The following is a 13,449-nucleotide window of genomic DNA, read 5'->3' as shown; positions in this document are numbered from 1 at the left end:
GGAACTGAAAAGTGCATGACACATGGTTGAAGCTGGGCCACAGCCATACTTACATTGACATATTCTAGAGATTCTCACCCGTTTGAGTGCTAAATATGAAAACCTGTGAAAAGCACCTCTGACTCATTTGTGCTAAGGCAACCATGACACTTTTATGGAGAAGGAAGGCAAACAAATCAGCTTTAACAGTAACTGAGCTGACATGTTAACACAAGTTAGAACTTTAAATTTATTATATACACACCATGAAACGGGACCTTCCTGCATTCGTACCATATGGTATTTTATGTGCAGATTAAAACACAAGTTATGGGAGCAAACCACATACAAGGATACCATATATGAAAACAAAGACAAAGGCCTACTGAAATGGTGTTAGTGCCTAATAGCGGATACTTACCCCAAACAAAAGTCAAGGGCAAAGTAAACTCCTAACCACCTTCCAGCGAGGCACAGGTTTTGATCTTGGCTTTTACATCAGCAGCCAATACAGTACAAATACTCATTGGCCACATCATCAATGACAATGCTTGGAATGGATCGACTCTCCAGCAAAGAAATGGGCAAAAGGGTCAATTCACTAAAACCACACATGTACATCGGTAGGAAAAGTGAGAGAATATACTTCAGTTTTTTTTGTTTTTTTATTCCTGCTTTGGGTGAACTGACCCTTTAACACCTCCTCACACACTATGCATAAGATACAACAATTAGCTGAGTAGCAATTGTGATCATAACAGTACATAATTAGCCACTGGTAAAGACACAAAACTAATAATATAAGTTTTAAAAAAATCAGTACCTACATAATTACCTCAGACCATTGCTTGCACAATTTTCCATTATTTTGCATGCTACAGTATTACCACTACCAGGTACTTTGATTGCACCCATTAAACAATAAAAGAAACCCCCAACAGTGGCATAGTAGCACATTTGATCTAAGAGGGAAGATTCCAAACAATTGGTCTGAGGTATTGACCCCAACGAAGGAAAGACTGGCATGTTATAGCATCCAACAAGTAAAAACATACAAATCTGAACTGGAAGATCGCTTGTGTCACAATTTTGGTGAGCTGATGTTATCATAGATTGTAGTGATCCATCTTCTTTAAAATATGTCTTTTGGATATACTAAACATACTTAGAAGTATGAAAATAGATTGTGTAGATTAAATGGATCTAAACTTTTTCCGTGAACACTCAAATTTAAGGAGGGGGCAGGAGAGCAAGAAGAAAAGGTTAAAACAGCAACACATTTACAATCTCAAATTTCATATTTACCAAAAAAACAAAAAGACTTTGTATAAAAAGTATACATCCAGGACTAGGCCTGTGGCAACACCTGATACATGAGCAAAGTTGAAACGATGCAGCTTATCTTTCTATCCTCAGGGCAAAAACACTGTTCCTATGAAACAAGATTCAACACACGCACAAGGCAGCGTTGTGGTGCTGGGGTGCAGGGGAGCTTCTCTGTTTGGAGCGCGAGTTTGACGGGATTCTTCAATATGTACGTTGCTGTGAGGCGTCTTCTGGGGGAAACTTTTGTTGGAAGACCGGCCAAGCAGACGGGGAGGACCTCTAAGTTCGGGGGAGATGTGCGGAGAACAGCAAGACCTTTTTAACGGAGGAGTTGCACAGTCCATTTGGGTTGTAGAGTCATGCTTTTCGATAACATTCACGGAACCCTCTGAGAGGGGAGGGGGAGGGAAGGGGGGGGGCAGTGTGGCCCTCACAGAGTCAACATCAGGTAAGAGCTGTGCTGTGGCACAGAAAGCTGCTTCATACAGCCCAAATGCCTGCTCCGCAGCAGTGGAAGCATTTGCTGCATCAATCTGCTGACATAAAAAAGAAAAGAAAAATGCAAATAAGATGTTATAATTTAATATCATACATTATAATATACATGTATTTATACATTTAAATTAATTCAAATTATGTCTGTCAAAAGCTCTGAAACACAACTTGCTATTGATCAATCTAAAATAAATAAATGAAACACCGATGAAAGCGGTTACAAATGGACAAAGACTAAAATCATGGAAATAAACATAGTTTGACAAACAATATTGAGTTAAGATGTGTTCAAATGGTTCTGAGAAGATTGTAGAGAATCTAGGCAGTGAAAAAAGATCAGTGACTTTCAATTAAAAACGCTGAAGCTGGGTAATATGGGAGGTAGAAGCATTCCAAGTGCTCTCCATCTTGTAGCTATTCACTTTGAAAATATGTGTGTATATATATATATATATATATATATATATATATATACACACACACACACACACACACACAGTGGGGGAAATAAGTATTTGACCCCTTGCTGATTTTGCAGGTTTGCCCACTTACAAAGAATGCAAAAATCTACAATTTTAATCATATGTACATTCTAACAGTGAAAGACAGAATCCCAAAAGAAAATTCCAGAAAATCACATCATATGAATTTATTAAAATTGATAACCATCTGATGAGGAAAAACAAGTATTTGAGTTCTATTTTGGTCTTATCTGACCACATCACCTTCTTCCAGGCCTCTTCTGAGTCGTCCAGGTGGTGAATGGCGAACTTCATGCGGGCCTGTACATGTTTCTTCTTGAGCAGGGGGACCTTGCGTGCGCTGCAGGATTTCAATCCATGACGGTGTAGTGTGTTACCAACCGTTTCTTTTGTAACTGTGGTCCCAGCTGCCTTCAGTTGATTCATCAGTTCCCCCCTTGTGGTTTTGGGATGATTCCTCACCGTTCCATTTCCTGATAACTGCACCGACAGTTGATCTTTTCTCTCCAAGTTGCTTTCCGATTCTCTTGTAGCCCATCCCAGCCTTGTGCAGATCAACAATCTTGTCCCTGATGTCCGTAGAAAGCTCTTTGGTCTTGCCCATGGTGGTGATGTTGGATGCTGGTTGTTTGGGTGTTGACAGGTGTCTTTTATACAGGTAACGAGGTGAGGCAGGTGTATTTGATGTAGATAATTGGTTCGGATTGGGGCTGTGTCTTAAAGAAAGACTAACTGGCTTGTAGGAGCCAGAATACTTGCTGTTTGTCCAGTGGGTCAAATACTTGTTTTTCCTCATCAGATGGTTATCTATTTTAATAAATTCATATGATGTGATTTTCTGGAATTTTCTTTGGGATTCTGTCTTTCACTGTTAGAATGTACATATGATTAAAATTGTAGATTTTTGCATTCTTTGTAAGTGGGCAAACCTGCAAAATCAGCAAGGGGTCAAATACTTATGTCCCCTGTTCTCGCTGTTCACATTACCTTTTAAAATGGGGCCCTATATCAGATTCCAGTGTGAACTGTTTGCGGTTTCGAACTGACCCACATGCGCAAAAGAACAATAAACAATAACACAATCAGACGCAGCACGCTGTTGCACTAACGTTAGGGAGGTTATGGAAGAAGTCAGCATTTTCGCTTTTATTTCAAAAGGTTTGTGTAATGGCAGCCGTAATATTAATGAGCAGGTGCTGAGGAGGAGAAGAATGAAGAGAAAGAGAGCCAAGTTGGCTATTTTGGCCTTTTGTGGGGTTATGGCTGCAAATTCACTACAGGAGGTCGGTGTGACCGGACGACCGATTTGCACGTCAGGACCACTACGGGCCTCCACCACAGTTTCCTCGGGCTCCGCCCTGCCCAGGCATAGTTCACCTAGCCTCCTGAGACCGTCCTGCAGTTTTCCACTTGCAGATCAGTCTGGCATCTTGAGATAGAGAAAATTTGGAGCCGTTTGCCAAACGACCGACCAATCAGCGTTGGTTTTGAGGCGGGTTTAGGTGTGACGCAACGAGAAGAGTCTAAACAACATGGCAGCTTCCACGGATGAGATGAGAGTAGCTATTGCACAAGTTTTATCCAAATTAGAAAGTAGTCCTTCATTGAAAGAAACAAAAAAACGGTACTGGAGGCTTTTCTCGGAGGAAAAGATGTTTTTGCTCTCCTCCCAACTGGTTTCGGCAAGAGATTGATCTGATTGGTTGAGTTGGCCCGTCTATCACCAACATAGGTGGTGACAGACAGATGGTTCATCCAATCAGCTAACCAGTATCTTCGCCCCTTCCCAAAAGTTCTCCAACGGAAAGTTCCCAGATGGATATGCCGAGCAAATGCGAAGCGATCCGTCTGGCGGAGTCAGGTTATAGTTCACCATCTTTCGGGTCCTATCGCACGCGCTCACGCTCCACCTCCCCGACGGTGCGGGCGAGACGGGCCGGTGGTGCCCAACCCTTTCATTTCGCCACGGGGCGACCCTCTAACTCGCGCGCACGTTAGACTCCTTGGTCCGTGTTTCAAGACGGGTCGGGTGGGTTGCTGACATCGCTGCAGACCCGTGACACCTTTTTTTCTGAGCCGATCCCCACCACGGCGACGCGGTTGGGGCGCACGGAGGACAGTCCACCCCGTTTGACAGACGCACTGGGAGCAGGGGGCCCCGCCCCTTGCCCTCCCTGCGGGGAAAGAGGGCGCAGCAAGGTTTATTGAGGTAGAAGTCGCATCAAATCCGCCTTGATCGTTCACACAGGCTGCATTGAAAACAATCAGATCTGGGTCTGATTCAGGACCACATATGGAAGTGGTCTAAATCTGATTTGAAAAAAATCTGATCTGGGCCAGATTTGAGTGTTCACACTACTATATTTGGGCCACTTTTGCCTGCAGTCTGAACGTAGCCTAAGTGCTGACACTTTGAATTGTCTCTTCAAAATGTTGACAATATATTTTAATAAGCCCTTTTAATTCCACAGTCTCCCTCTACTGGCTAAAGTGGGAAGAAGGTTTAAGGTGGTGCTGGTGATGGAAATGAACCATTTTTAATTAACAATGCCATATCATGATTTTTAATTGGTTTTATCTCACTTTCATGAATGGACTTGGTTAATACTGAGCAGCACATTCAAAGAAATAAATTCTCTACAGCTCTCTTATAGCAGTGCAATATCAATACAGCTGTAGCTTATCAATTCTCACCAGCAAAGAGGACCAACCAACCAAATAGCTGAATTTTAGCCACCAGGTTCAACAAGGCAAGCTTGGCTATTCTGCTAATAGATCATATAATTCATTGGCACGTTGATACATTTTTATAACAGTCACCTCACTACCACTCCAGGCATGGCCATCCCTCATGGTCTTCTCCATATATCCCATCTTCTTCAAAAAACATGTCATCATCAGGCTCCTCCTGTTGGCCCCGAAAACAAAGAGTGATTTGTTAAAACCAATGGTCCAATGATAGAAACTGATGGTATGACCTTACATCAACAGCCATCAGCGACTACAAACTTTAATATTTTAAAAAGGACAATTCCGGTCGATTTCAACACGTAGCTCTGTCGTTTGTGGTCACGGAGTGCTGTCAGTAGCGAGAAAAACTAAAATAATCGGTGTTGCCTACACCGAGTTATGCTCCTGCTACAGTTCGCACCCAGGCGGCTGAAATAGGGCAAGTTTTAAACATGCTTTTGGCCTCTTAACATGTTCGAGGTGTCATTACAAGTGCCTAGCCATGTGAACGGATTCCTTCCGAGTGAACACAGTGAATATGACTGCAGTAGATGTGAAAGAAATGCATACAAGTTGTGCTAATTCAGCCAGTGCACACACACCTCCGTTTAGTTCTGGTGAAGTCCACACAAGTTGATTGTCGAACTCATACAATCTAATATTCCAAAACTTATTTTTTTCCACCAAAAAACGATGGTCATGAATTGCCGTGGTTATGTCACTGTCCCAATCTCGTCATCATCCCAAAGCTCCGTCTTCGTCTGTCAGCTGACAGTCTCCACTGTAGCGTAGTTACCCATGAGCACGTGCGAGAACTCAAGCCTTGTTGGAGCTGTACAGGCTCAGTTGTGATGTCAGGCTCCGGCCTATCTATGTTGCTACATAGTCATTACTATGGACATCTCCACGGCAATTCGTGACCATTGGTTTTTTTGGTGGAAAAAATACGTTTTGGAACATTGGATTGTAGGAGTTCGACAATTGACTCGTGTGGACTTCACCAGAACTAAACAGAGTTGTGTGCACTGGCTGAATTAGCACAACTTTTATACATTTCTTTCACATCTGCTGCAGTCATATTCACAGAGTTCACTCGGAAGGAATCAAATCACATGGCTAGGCACTTGTAATGACATCTCGAACATGTTAAGAGGCCAAAAGCACGTTTAAAACTTGCCCCGTTTCAGCTGCCTGGGTGCAAACTGTAGCAGGAGCATAACTCGGTGTAGGCAACACAGATTTTCATTTTTCTTGCTACTGACAGCACTCCGTGACCACAAACAACAGAGCTACGTGTTAAAATCGACCGGAATTCTCCGTTAACAGGAGAAAGTATTAGTACAAAATGACAATTAAAAAAAAATGGACTGGAATATATAAAGCACGATACAGTGAAGAGCAAACAACACACAAATATAATTCAGGATATTTTTCCACTGTCAGAGTAGTCCTGAGGTACTTTCTCCAGCAAGCGACCGACTCCGATTTTGGAAAATATCCAAACTGCTGGATGATTTATATGGTTCATCCTAATGAAACCTTACATATGGAGGATGCAACGATGCTCTGGCACTCACCTGTGGGACCCGACACATTGTGTTATAAGTAGTTCCTGGGAATGGAAGATGGTCCATTCCTGTAGACATGTCAACAACGATCTCATCTTGATGCATAGGGATGGGTGGGTCCCCGCGCACCTGTAGGGCCAGGACAATAACTGTTGTGTTGTCTGCACGGAGCATGCGCTCTTTCCAAAACAGTAGGGCCGTGCATCCCAGCCGGCAGGCGCAAGACATTCCCTTTGGTCCCTGGAAGCAAAAAAAAAAAAAAAAAAAAAAAAAAAAAAAAGAAGGAGAAAGAAAATGAATGATTTCATAAAATACGGTAAATTCTAAAGCTTCCAGGCTTCAACAATACTATTACTTGGGATTAATAGTAAACCACTTCTCATAAGAAGCTGCTGCGGTGTTATTTCTCAGTCCCTCCAGAAAAACGGGATTATGCAATTGCATAATTCAATGCATAATCAGCCAAAGTCCGCATATTTATGCGGGGGCTGCATTTTTTCAAATATGCCGCACCTTCGCCTCATAAATTGCAGATTTCCGCGCAAAATATGCGGGGCTTGCATGATTTCATAATCTCTGCATTTCCGCTGCAAAAAAGTGCCACATATCTTAGCAGAAAGTTAAAAAATGTTGCGTTTATTTCACGCAAGAGCAGCCAGTTTTCCCTGTTGCCATGGGTAACGTTATGAAGTGACGTAATTACGCGACGTGAACATCATCGAAAAGCAGGGTGTTGGGGGAATCACTTTTTATTACTCTTTTTCATCAAACCGCCATTTTTGCAAGTTCCCGCAATTTCATCACATAAAATTGCACAAATATCCCACATATTCCATCGCATTTTTTAAGAAAACGTGCCGCATAATCAAGGATTTTTGCCCGCAACAATCACACAAAAACGCCGCATTTTTCTGGAAGGACCGATTTCTTAATTACAGTACGTACCACCATTTTGTCGTGGCTAGAACACATATTGACCGCATTACTGGGTGGCATCATATTCCACAGTCCGTCACTGCCGAGGATGATGTAGCGATGCCGCTTGGGGTCAAGCGTCATCACGGTGGTGTCGGGCTCTGGGGAAACCACAAACTCCCCGCTGTAGAAATCGTAGCTCCACAGATCCCCTTTCAACAGATACGGAAATATATATTATCACTTTTGGAGCAATAACTAAAGAAAAATGATTCATTACAAAACGCCCAATATAACTGTATGGACACTAATCCTGACAAACAAGAGGGTTATCTTTACCGAGGGACCGGGCCACAGCAAGGAAGGGGATCTGGTCAATGACTGTACTCCTCCTCACAGGGCCGTTATGGGTCAGCCTGGGTCTCTTCCACACAACACGGTTCACCCCAGATTTCTTCATTACACTACAGTCATACGAATAACACAGCGTACGTCAACACAAAGGCAAGTTTTCAAGCTCGACAGGAAATACAGCGACGATGAAAGGGACAAGTGCAAGAAACTATCTGCCCCTCCGTGTGATGTGCTTTGGCTGTTTGACATAGCCACCCTGACCTTATAATAAAACTCAATCTTGAAAAAAATGTCCCGTTCACCAACTCACCTGCCACCCAGTCGTTCAATCCTTTGTTTTTCTTTAGGAAGTTCAGGTTTATGGTCTTGTGTTATTTCAAGTGCCTGGAGCTTGATATCAGAGTCATTTTCTTGCACTCCAACCACTACTGCCGAATCCCCTACATGGGCCACGTACATGTGAACTCCGCGGATCACAATCACGCTAGCTGTGGTGCCTGATGTGCTGGGCAGGCCAGTAACAGTCTTTGGCCACTCCGCTGTTAAGGGCAAAAGATCGATAAAAAAGGAAAAATGATTGTTACTCACTGATCATTATGGTAAATGTTTTTGAGGGAAACACTGTTGGTAGTATCAGCAAGGGCAGTAACACAATGCCAAAGTGTTGATACATTATCCATTATGAAAAACTAGCTATGATTCATCACTTGATACTGAAACCGCAACATGCAGGCTATCAAATACTACAGGATTAGTTTTATTTTTTACAAGGCATATGGTTAGATTTAAGACAAAATTAACACTTATCACAAGTATCACTGGCAGCAACTAGTAAAGAGGGAATCTCTCTCTCTTGCTGGAATGATGTCTGATTTCCACAATACACCAATGGAGGCATAAGAGGGTTATGAATAAGGACTATGATAATTTAGAAGCCTTTCTATCCGGCATTAAGGTGTTAATATTGTCTAGGTCAGGAAGCCTTTCCTCGTCTTTAAAACCATCTACCGCAAGATATGATAGCACGCAGCTTCTTTCTGCATAAACAGGAGTTCAATACATGTAAAAACATTTGCCCACAAAGAGGTTTAGACTCAAACACAGGAGGAATTAAAAGAAGGAGCTTCATTTTATGAAAACTCTGCAAATCTGCAAAACTGGAAGAATGATGAAAATAGATTCCAATAGCCACCGGTCAGAGAGCAGTTTCATAAAGCATGACGACCACATAATCCAGACTTACTTGAGTACATCTGACATTTTTTTTTTGGGAGAAATTTATTTTCATTTTTCATAAAGCAGGATTAAATAGGTTTTGACCCACGTTGCCATAGAAATGTATCGTTGTAGGGCAGTCTCATGCTAGTTTTAAGTCTTCAGCTGAGGCTTAACAAGTATTACATTCTACTAACCAAACTGAAACACCCCAATTTTCTCCCAAATTACAGCACACAGTTCCTCTATACTTGTGTCAGGATCAAGGTCACTGGTGCTCTTCCAACAAGCTGCCAAAGCTTCTCTTTGGGCATTTCGGTTTTGTCCATTTTCCCTTTAATATTGGATCGTTAATATCATTAGATGTGCTGCTGTTTGCTTTACTTGTCTCTTTTCTTCATAGTGAAATAATGTGATCTGGGCATCATGTCGCCGGTTAGTTTTACTGTTGTTACTCCAGAAGACTTTTTACAAGAAGTCCTGCTTCTTCTAGCTAGGTTCCTTTATAAACATGTCCTGATCCAGCGCCACTTTCTACAAACCTTTCTGCAGAAAGATGTGTACAGTATTTCATATGAGAGGAAAATACACTGTGTTTCTGTCATATTAAGAGAAGGATGAACAAAATTCACATTTTCAATAACAGCAGGTTTCAAAAAACCTGAACATCATATTACATTCATACTACCACTGCACTGTTGGAGGAGCAACTTGTGTTGCACAGGGTGAACACAAGTGCAAAGTCATCACCAAAATCAAAAACAAACATTGGAACCTGATATTACTCCCACATTTACAGAAATAATAGGATTTTATAATGCACATACTAGGACTGCACAGCTAAATTAAGTTATTTACGATTGCAAGTTAGCAAAACGTTTGTTTCCTTTTGAACCCTTGATCCACTTATATCTATGCATCTGTGTAGCTAGTGTTGTGATGAAAACATCCCAGTAGGGGTTATGTCAACTCTGAAAGCTTTGTTATGGTCAGATGACGGCTCATTGTGTTCATTTGTAATAGGATGGCTCATTTGGCAGAGGAATGGACATCCCCACACCAGCTGAGTAGGACACTGCGAGATGATCGTAACGATTACGAACAATAGGCAGCAATCAATATGAGGGGGGACATACAAGTAGGCTAACGTTAACTTTGATGACTTACGTAGCTCTTTCCACATTGCATGGTGACAGGCGATGAACCCTTTCTTTAGAGCAGCACACACTTCACTGTGATCCTTCGACCAAAACCCCCGCTGCCTTTTCAATAACTCCCACAGATTCTCTCTTGCGAAATGTGCTGCTTCTCGACCCCCGTGGCCATCAAAAACAGCGAAAAACGCCACAGACCTCCGAGTGTCGACTGCTTGCACTGCGACTTTTTCCTCCGATACCGGTGCACTGTTGTTGCCACTGTCCTCATTTGATAGACTCTCTACCCACACTGCAGAAACTGGGGCAGATTCGGCAGCTACGTTCTGATCGTGTGTCTCATTTTCAGTCTGTTTTGTAGGTTCACTCTCCGCTTTCCCCTGTCCTCCATGTCCCTGCGACTTTGGATAATCTTCCCCTGACGACAGCGACTGCGTCGGCTCGTACTCGATTCTTATATCGACAACATCCTCCATGTATTTCCTCCCACCTTGCTCGGAATATGCACTCATACGAAATATTATCCCCTCGTCCATGATTGTTAACGCCAAACGGTAACTATCTAAGCAATATAAGGGCACATGTAGTTGTTAACCGTAGCTTGCAAGCTAAATTTTCGAACCGATTTTGCCGCGAACGTATGGCCGAAGGCTTCCTTCCTTTTTGTTTATCTTCTCCGAGACGTCCAGCTGTACGTAATGACGTCCTGTTTTTCCACCTATCGACTTTGCAACTACGCATGACACGCATGACTATGCTGCCTTTACTGTCGCTCGGAGAAGTTGGAATTACATGTAGCGATCACATTACAGACCAGTAACAACTGCAAATTGTTGTGAATATGACCCTTCTCATGACTCACTTGATGATATCATCTTCAATTTGTCATAGACGAATCCCAGCTGCTGTGCTATCGCAGTATGGTAACTCAAGAGAACTTTCTAAAATACGCTTAAAAAATGAGAAATTTAGCCCATAACCCCCACCTCCCCTCCCCCAGTATGGCAGAAGGACAGCCAAAGTAAGCAAACTATATTTAAACTTTTTTTTTTTCTGTTGTGGCCATAGACTGTATGGTTGTGACAGCAAAATGAGTCTATGCTCCACAAATATTTATAGACGCAATAGTACAGCTTGCATGCAGCTTTTAAATGTTTGGGAAATGGCCATTAAATTAATTGTATAACCCTAAATTAAGCTAATAATTCAAAACTAAGCTAATGTCAAACCTAACGTTAAGTTACTCAGACATAGTGCAACGGCATGCTTGATAGAAAAGTATAAACACGTGTTTCTTTCTTTACCAAATATTGCCTTAACGTTATTTAAAAAAAATATTTTGGCTAATTTGAAAAGCTGTGGACTTTTAATTGTCAACATATAGTTATGCATTTAAAAAAACTAGCATTTTTTTTTTGCAGTTTAGTTGCCTCAAAGGACTTATTCTGACCTGCTCATACATGACTTGGAATGGCCTCAGGCTTAAACTTGCACCACAAGTGTTTTTACACCTAAACTTGGGTGAAGGTGAGGATAAAGGCCTTCAGGAGGACACGTTGGCATGTCACAGCAGGTAAAGCACTAACAGGTGTAACTGGTTCAATTAAAGGTCCCATGACATGATGCTCTTTGGATGCTTTTATATAGACCTTAGTGGTCCCATAATACTGTATCTGAAGTCTCTTTCCCGAATTTCAGCCTTGGTGCAGAATTACAGCCACTAGAGCCAGTCCCACAATGAGCTTTCCTTAGTATGTGCCATTTCTGTGTCTGTAGCTATTGCGGAGAGAGGGGGCAAAGTGGAGGGTGGGGGTGTGGCCTTGACCAACTGCCACTTTGCTTGTTTGAAAGCCATGATGTCTCTTGCTGCGTTCATGCTACCTCGGAATAACAGGCACCGCCCCCACTGGTTACGTTGTTTTTTTGCCTGGCAGCGTTCACATGGTCGGGATGCGTGTTCTTCTTCTTCTGTTATATTGGCGTTTGGCATAACAACTTTTTGCATGACTGCCACCAACGGTTGGCTGTAGCCTAGAGCATCAGGTGTGTGAAAACATGGAGGCCACAATAACAGAAGATTCTCTGCTGTTTTCTAATGCAAGCATCCAAACAGCACATCGACAGGTGTTTTTTTGTGTTATCTGCAGGACAACGAACGGGAAAAGACACAGATAATGTGTTGTTTTTTTATACATAGGCCTATTTATGAATAATTTTAAACATATTATGTCTGTGTATGTTTATTGGCAGAGGAATTTGTCCACAATAAACAGTTTATTATCATTGAAATATGTTCAGTGAACCAAAGTCGCCTCCATCAAACGTCAGTTGTAAACAACGTGTCACCAACTGGGGAACTCGGTTATCAAAATCCAGCCCGAGTTTCCCACCTCTGATTCCCACAGGACGTTACGTGAATGGTGACGTTTTTCCGATGTCCATGAACGCACGGTCTTTCTCATGGGTGGGCCAAATTCTCTGGGCGGGCAAAGCAGAGAAAGGGGAGGTAATCTTGCTCCTTATGACCTCATAAGGAGGAGATTCCAGATCGGCCCATTTGAGCTTTCATTTTCTCAAAGGCAGAGCAGGATACCCAGGGCTCGGTTTACACCTATCGCCATTTGTAGCCACTGGGGGACCATAGGCAGGCTGGGGGAATGCATATTAATGTTAAAAAAAACCTCATAAAGTGAAATTTTCATGCCATGGGACCTTTAGTGAATGAATTCCATTTAGCTGCTTTGTTTTCAGGGTCCCTGTTGTGAATGCTGGCTCACTGTCACAGCTTACTGGAGCACTGAAACACAATGAGGCCATTGTTAGTGTTATTAGCATGGTTATTAGTAACACCTGTTCTTTTTCTGCAATGCCAAGTCCAAACTCTGCTGTGGAAAGGCCTATCCTGCTCCACAGCCAGTGTCAGAACAGCAATCTCCACCACACCCCGCTGTTGTGGAGGTGTGTCGGCATGTCAGCTTTGCTCTTACTCTTACTCTATATTAGTTTATTTAATGTGGCTTATAAATATATTTTTAATTTGCTTGTATCATGAAACATTTTACACCCCGTTTCCAAAAATGCTTTTAATGTAAGCTTCTAGTCCAGCATTCATCTTAGATCTGGGTTGGGTTTGTGTCTTTTGGGAACTTGTGGCAGGTGTTTGCGTGTGTGCATTTGACATGTTTGATAAAATATCCCATCTCACAGGGGAGGTGCATGGAACTCATTACA

The 13,449-nt window shown here is 42.3% G+C and overlaps 1 protein-coding gene across 2 annotated transcripts; it reads right to left on the bottom strand.

Annotated features, from left to right (window-relative positions):
• Positions 1-1,598: 1,598 nt before the first annotated feature.
• LOC114566610 (protein phosphatase 1D) lies at positions 1,599-10,918 on the bottom strand. Of its 2 annotated transcripts, none has more exons than XM_028595195.1 (7): positions 10,232-10,918; positions 8,160-8,388; positions 7,835-7,959; positions 7,526-7,707; positions 6,590-6,820; positions 5,103-5,190; positions 1,599-1,841 (listed from the first exon to the last, which is right to left on the bottom strand). In XM_028595195.1, the coding sequence occupies exons 1-6, from the start codon at positions 10,752-10,754 to the stop codon at positions 5,107-5,109; spliced, it is 1,374 nt and encodes a 457-aa protein (XP_028450996.1). In that variant the 5' UTR covers positions 10,755-10,918; the 3' UTR covers positions 1,599-1,841; positions 5,103-5,106. The 2 variants fall into 2 exon arrangements, with proteins under 2 accessions (XP_028450996.1, XP_028450997.1); XM_028595196.1 differs by having other exon boundaries at positions 1,599-1,838.
• Between the last annotated feature and the right edge of the window lie 2,531 nt (positions 10,919-13,449).

Source organism: Perca flavescens, chromosome 13 (genome assembly GCF_004354835.1).
Source record: "Perca flavescens isolate YP-PL-M2 chromosome 13, PFLA_1.0, whole genome shotgun sequence".
NCBI classification, from domain to species: Eukaryota; Metazoa; Chordata; class Actinopteri; order Perciformes; family Percidae; genus Perca; species Perca flavescens.
This window is presented reverse-complemented; position numbering and strand designations above follow the sequence as displayed.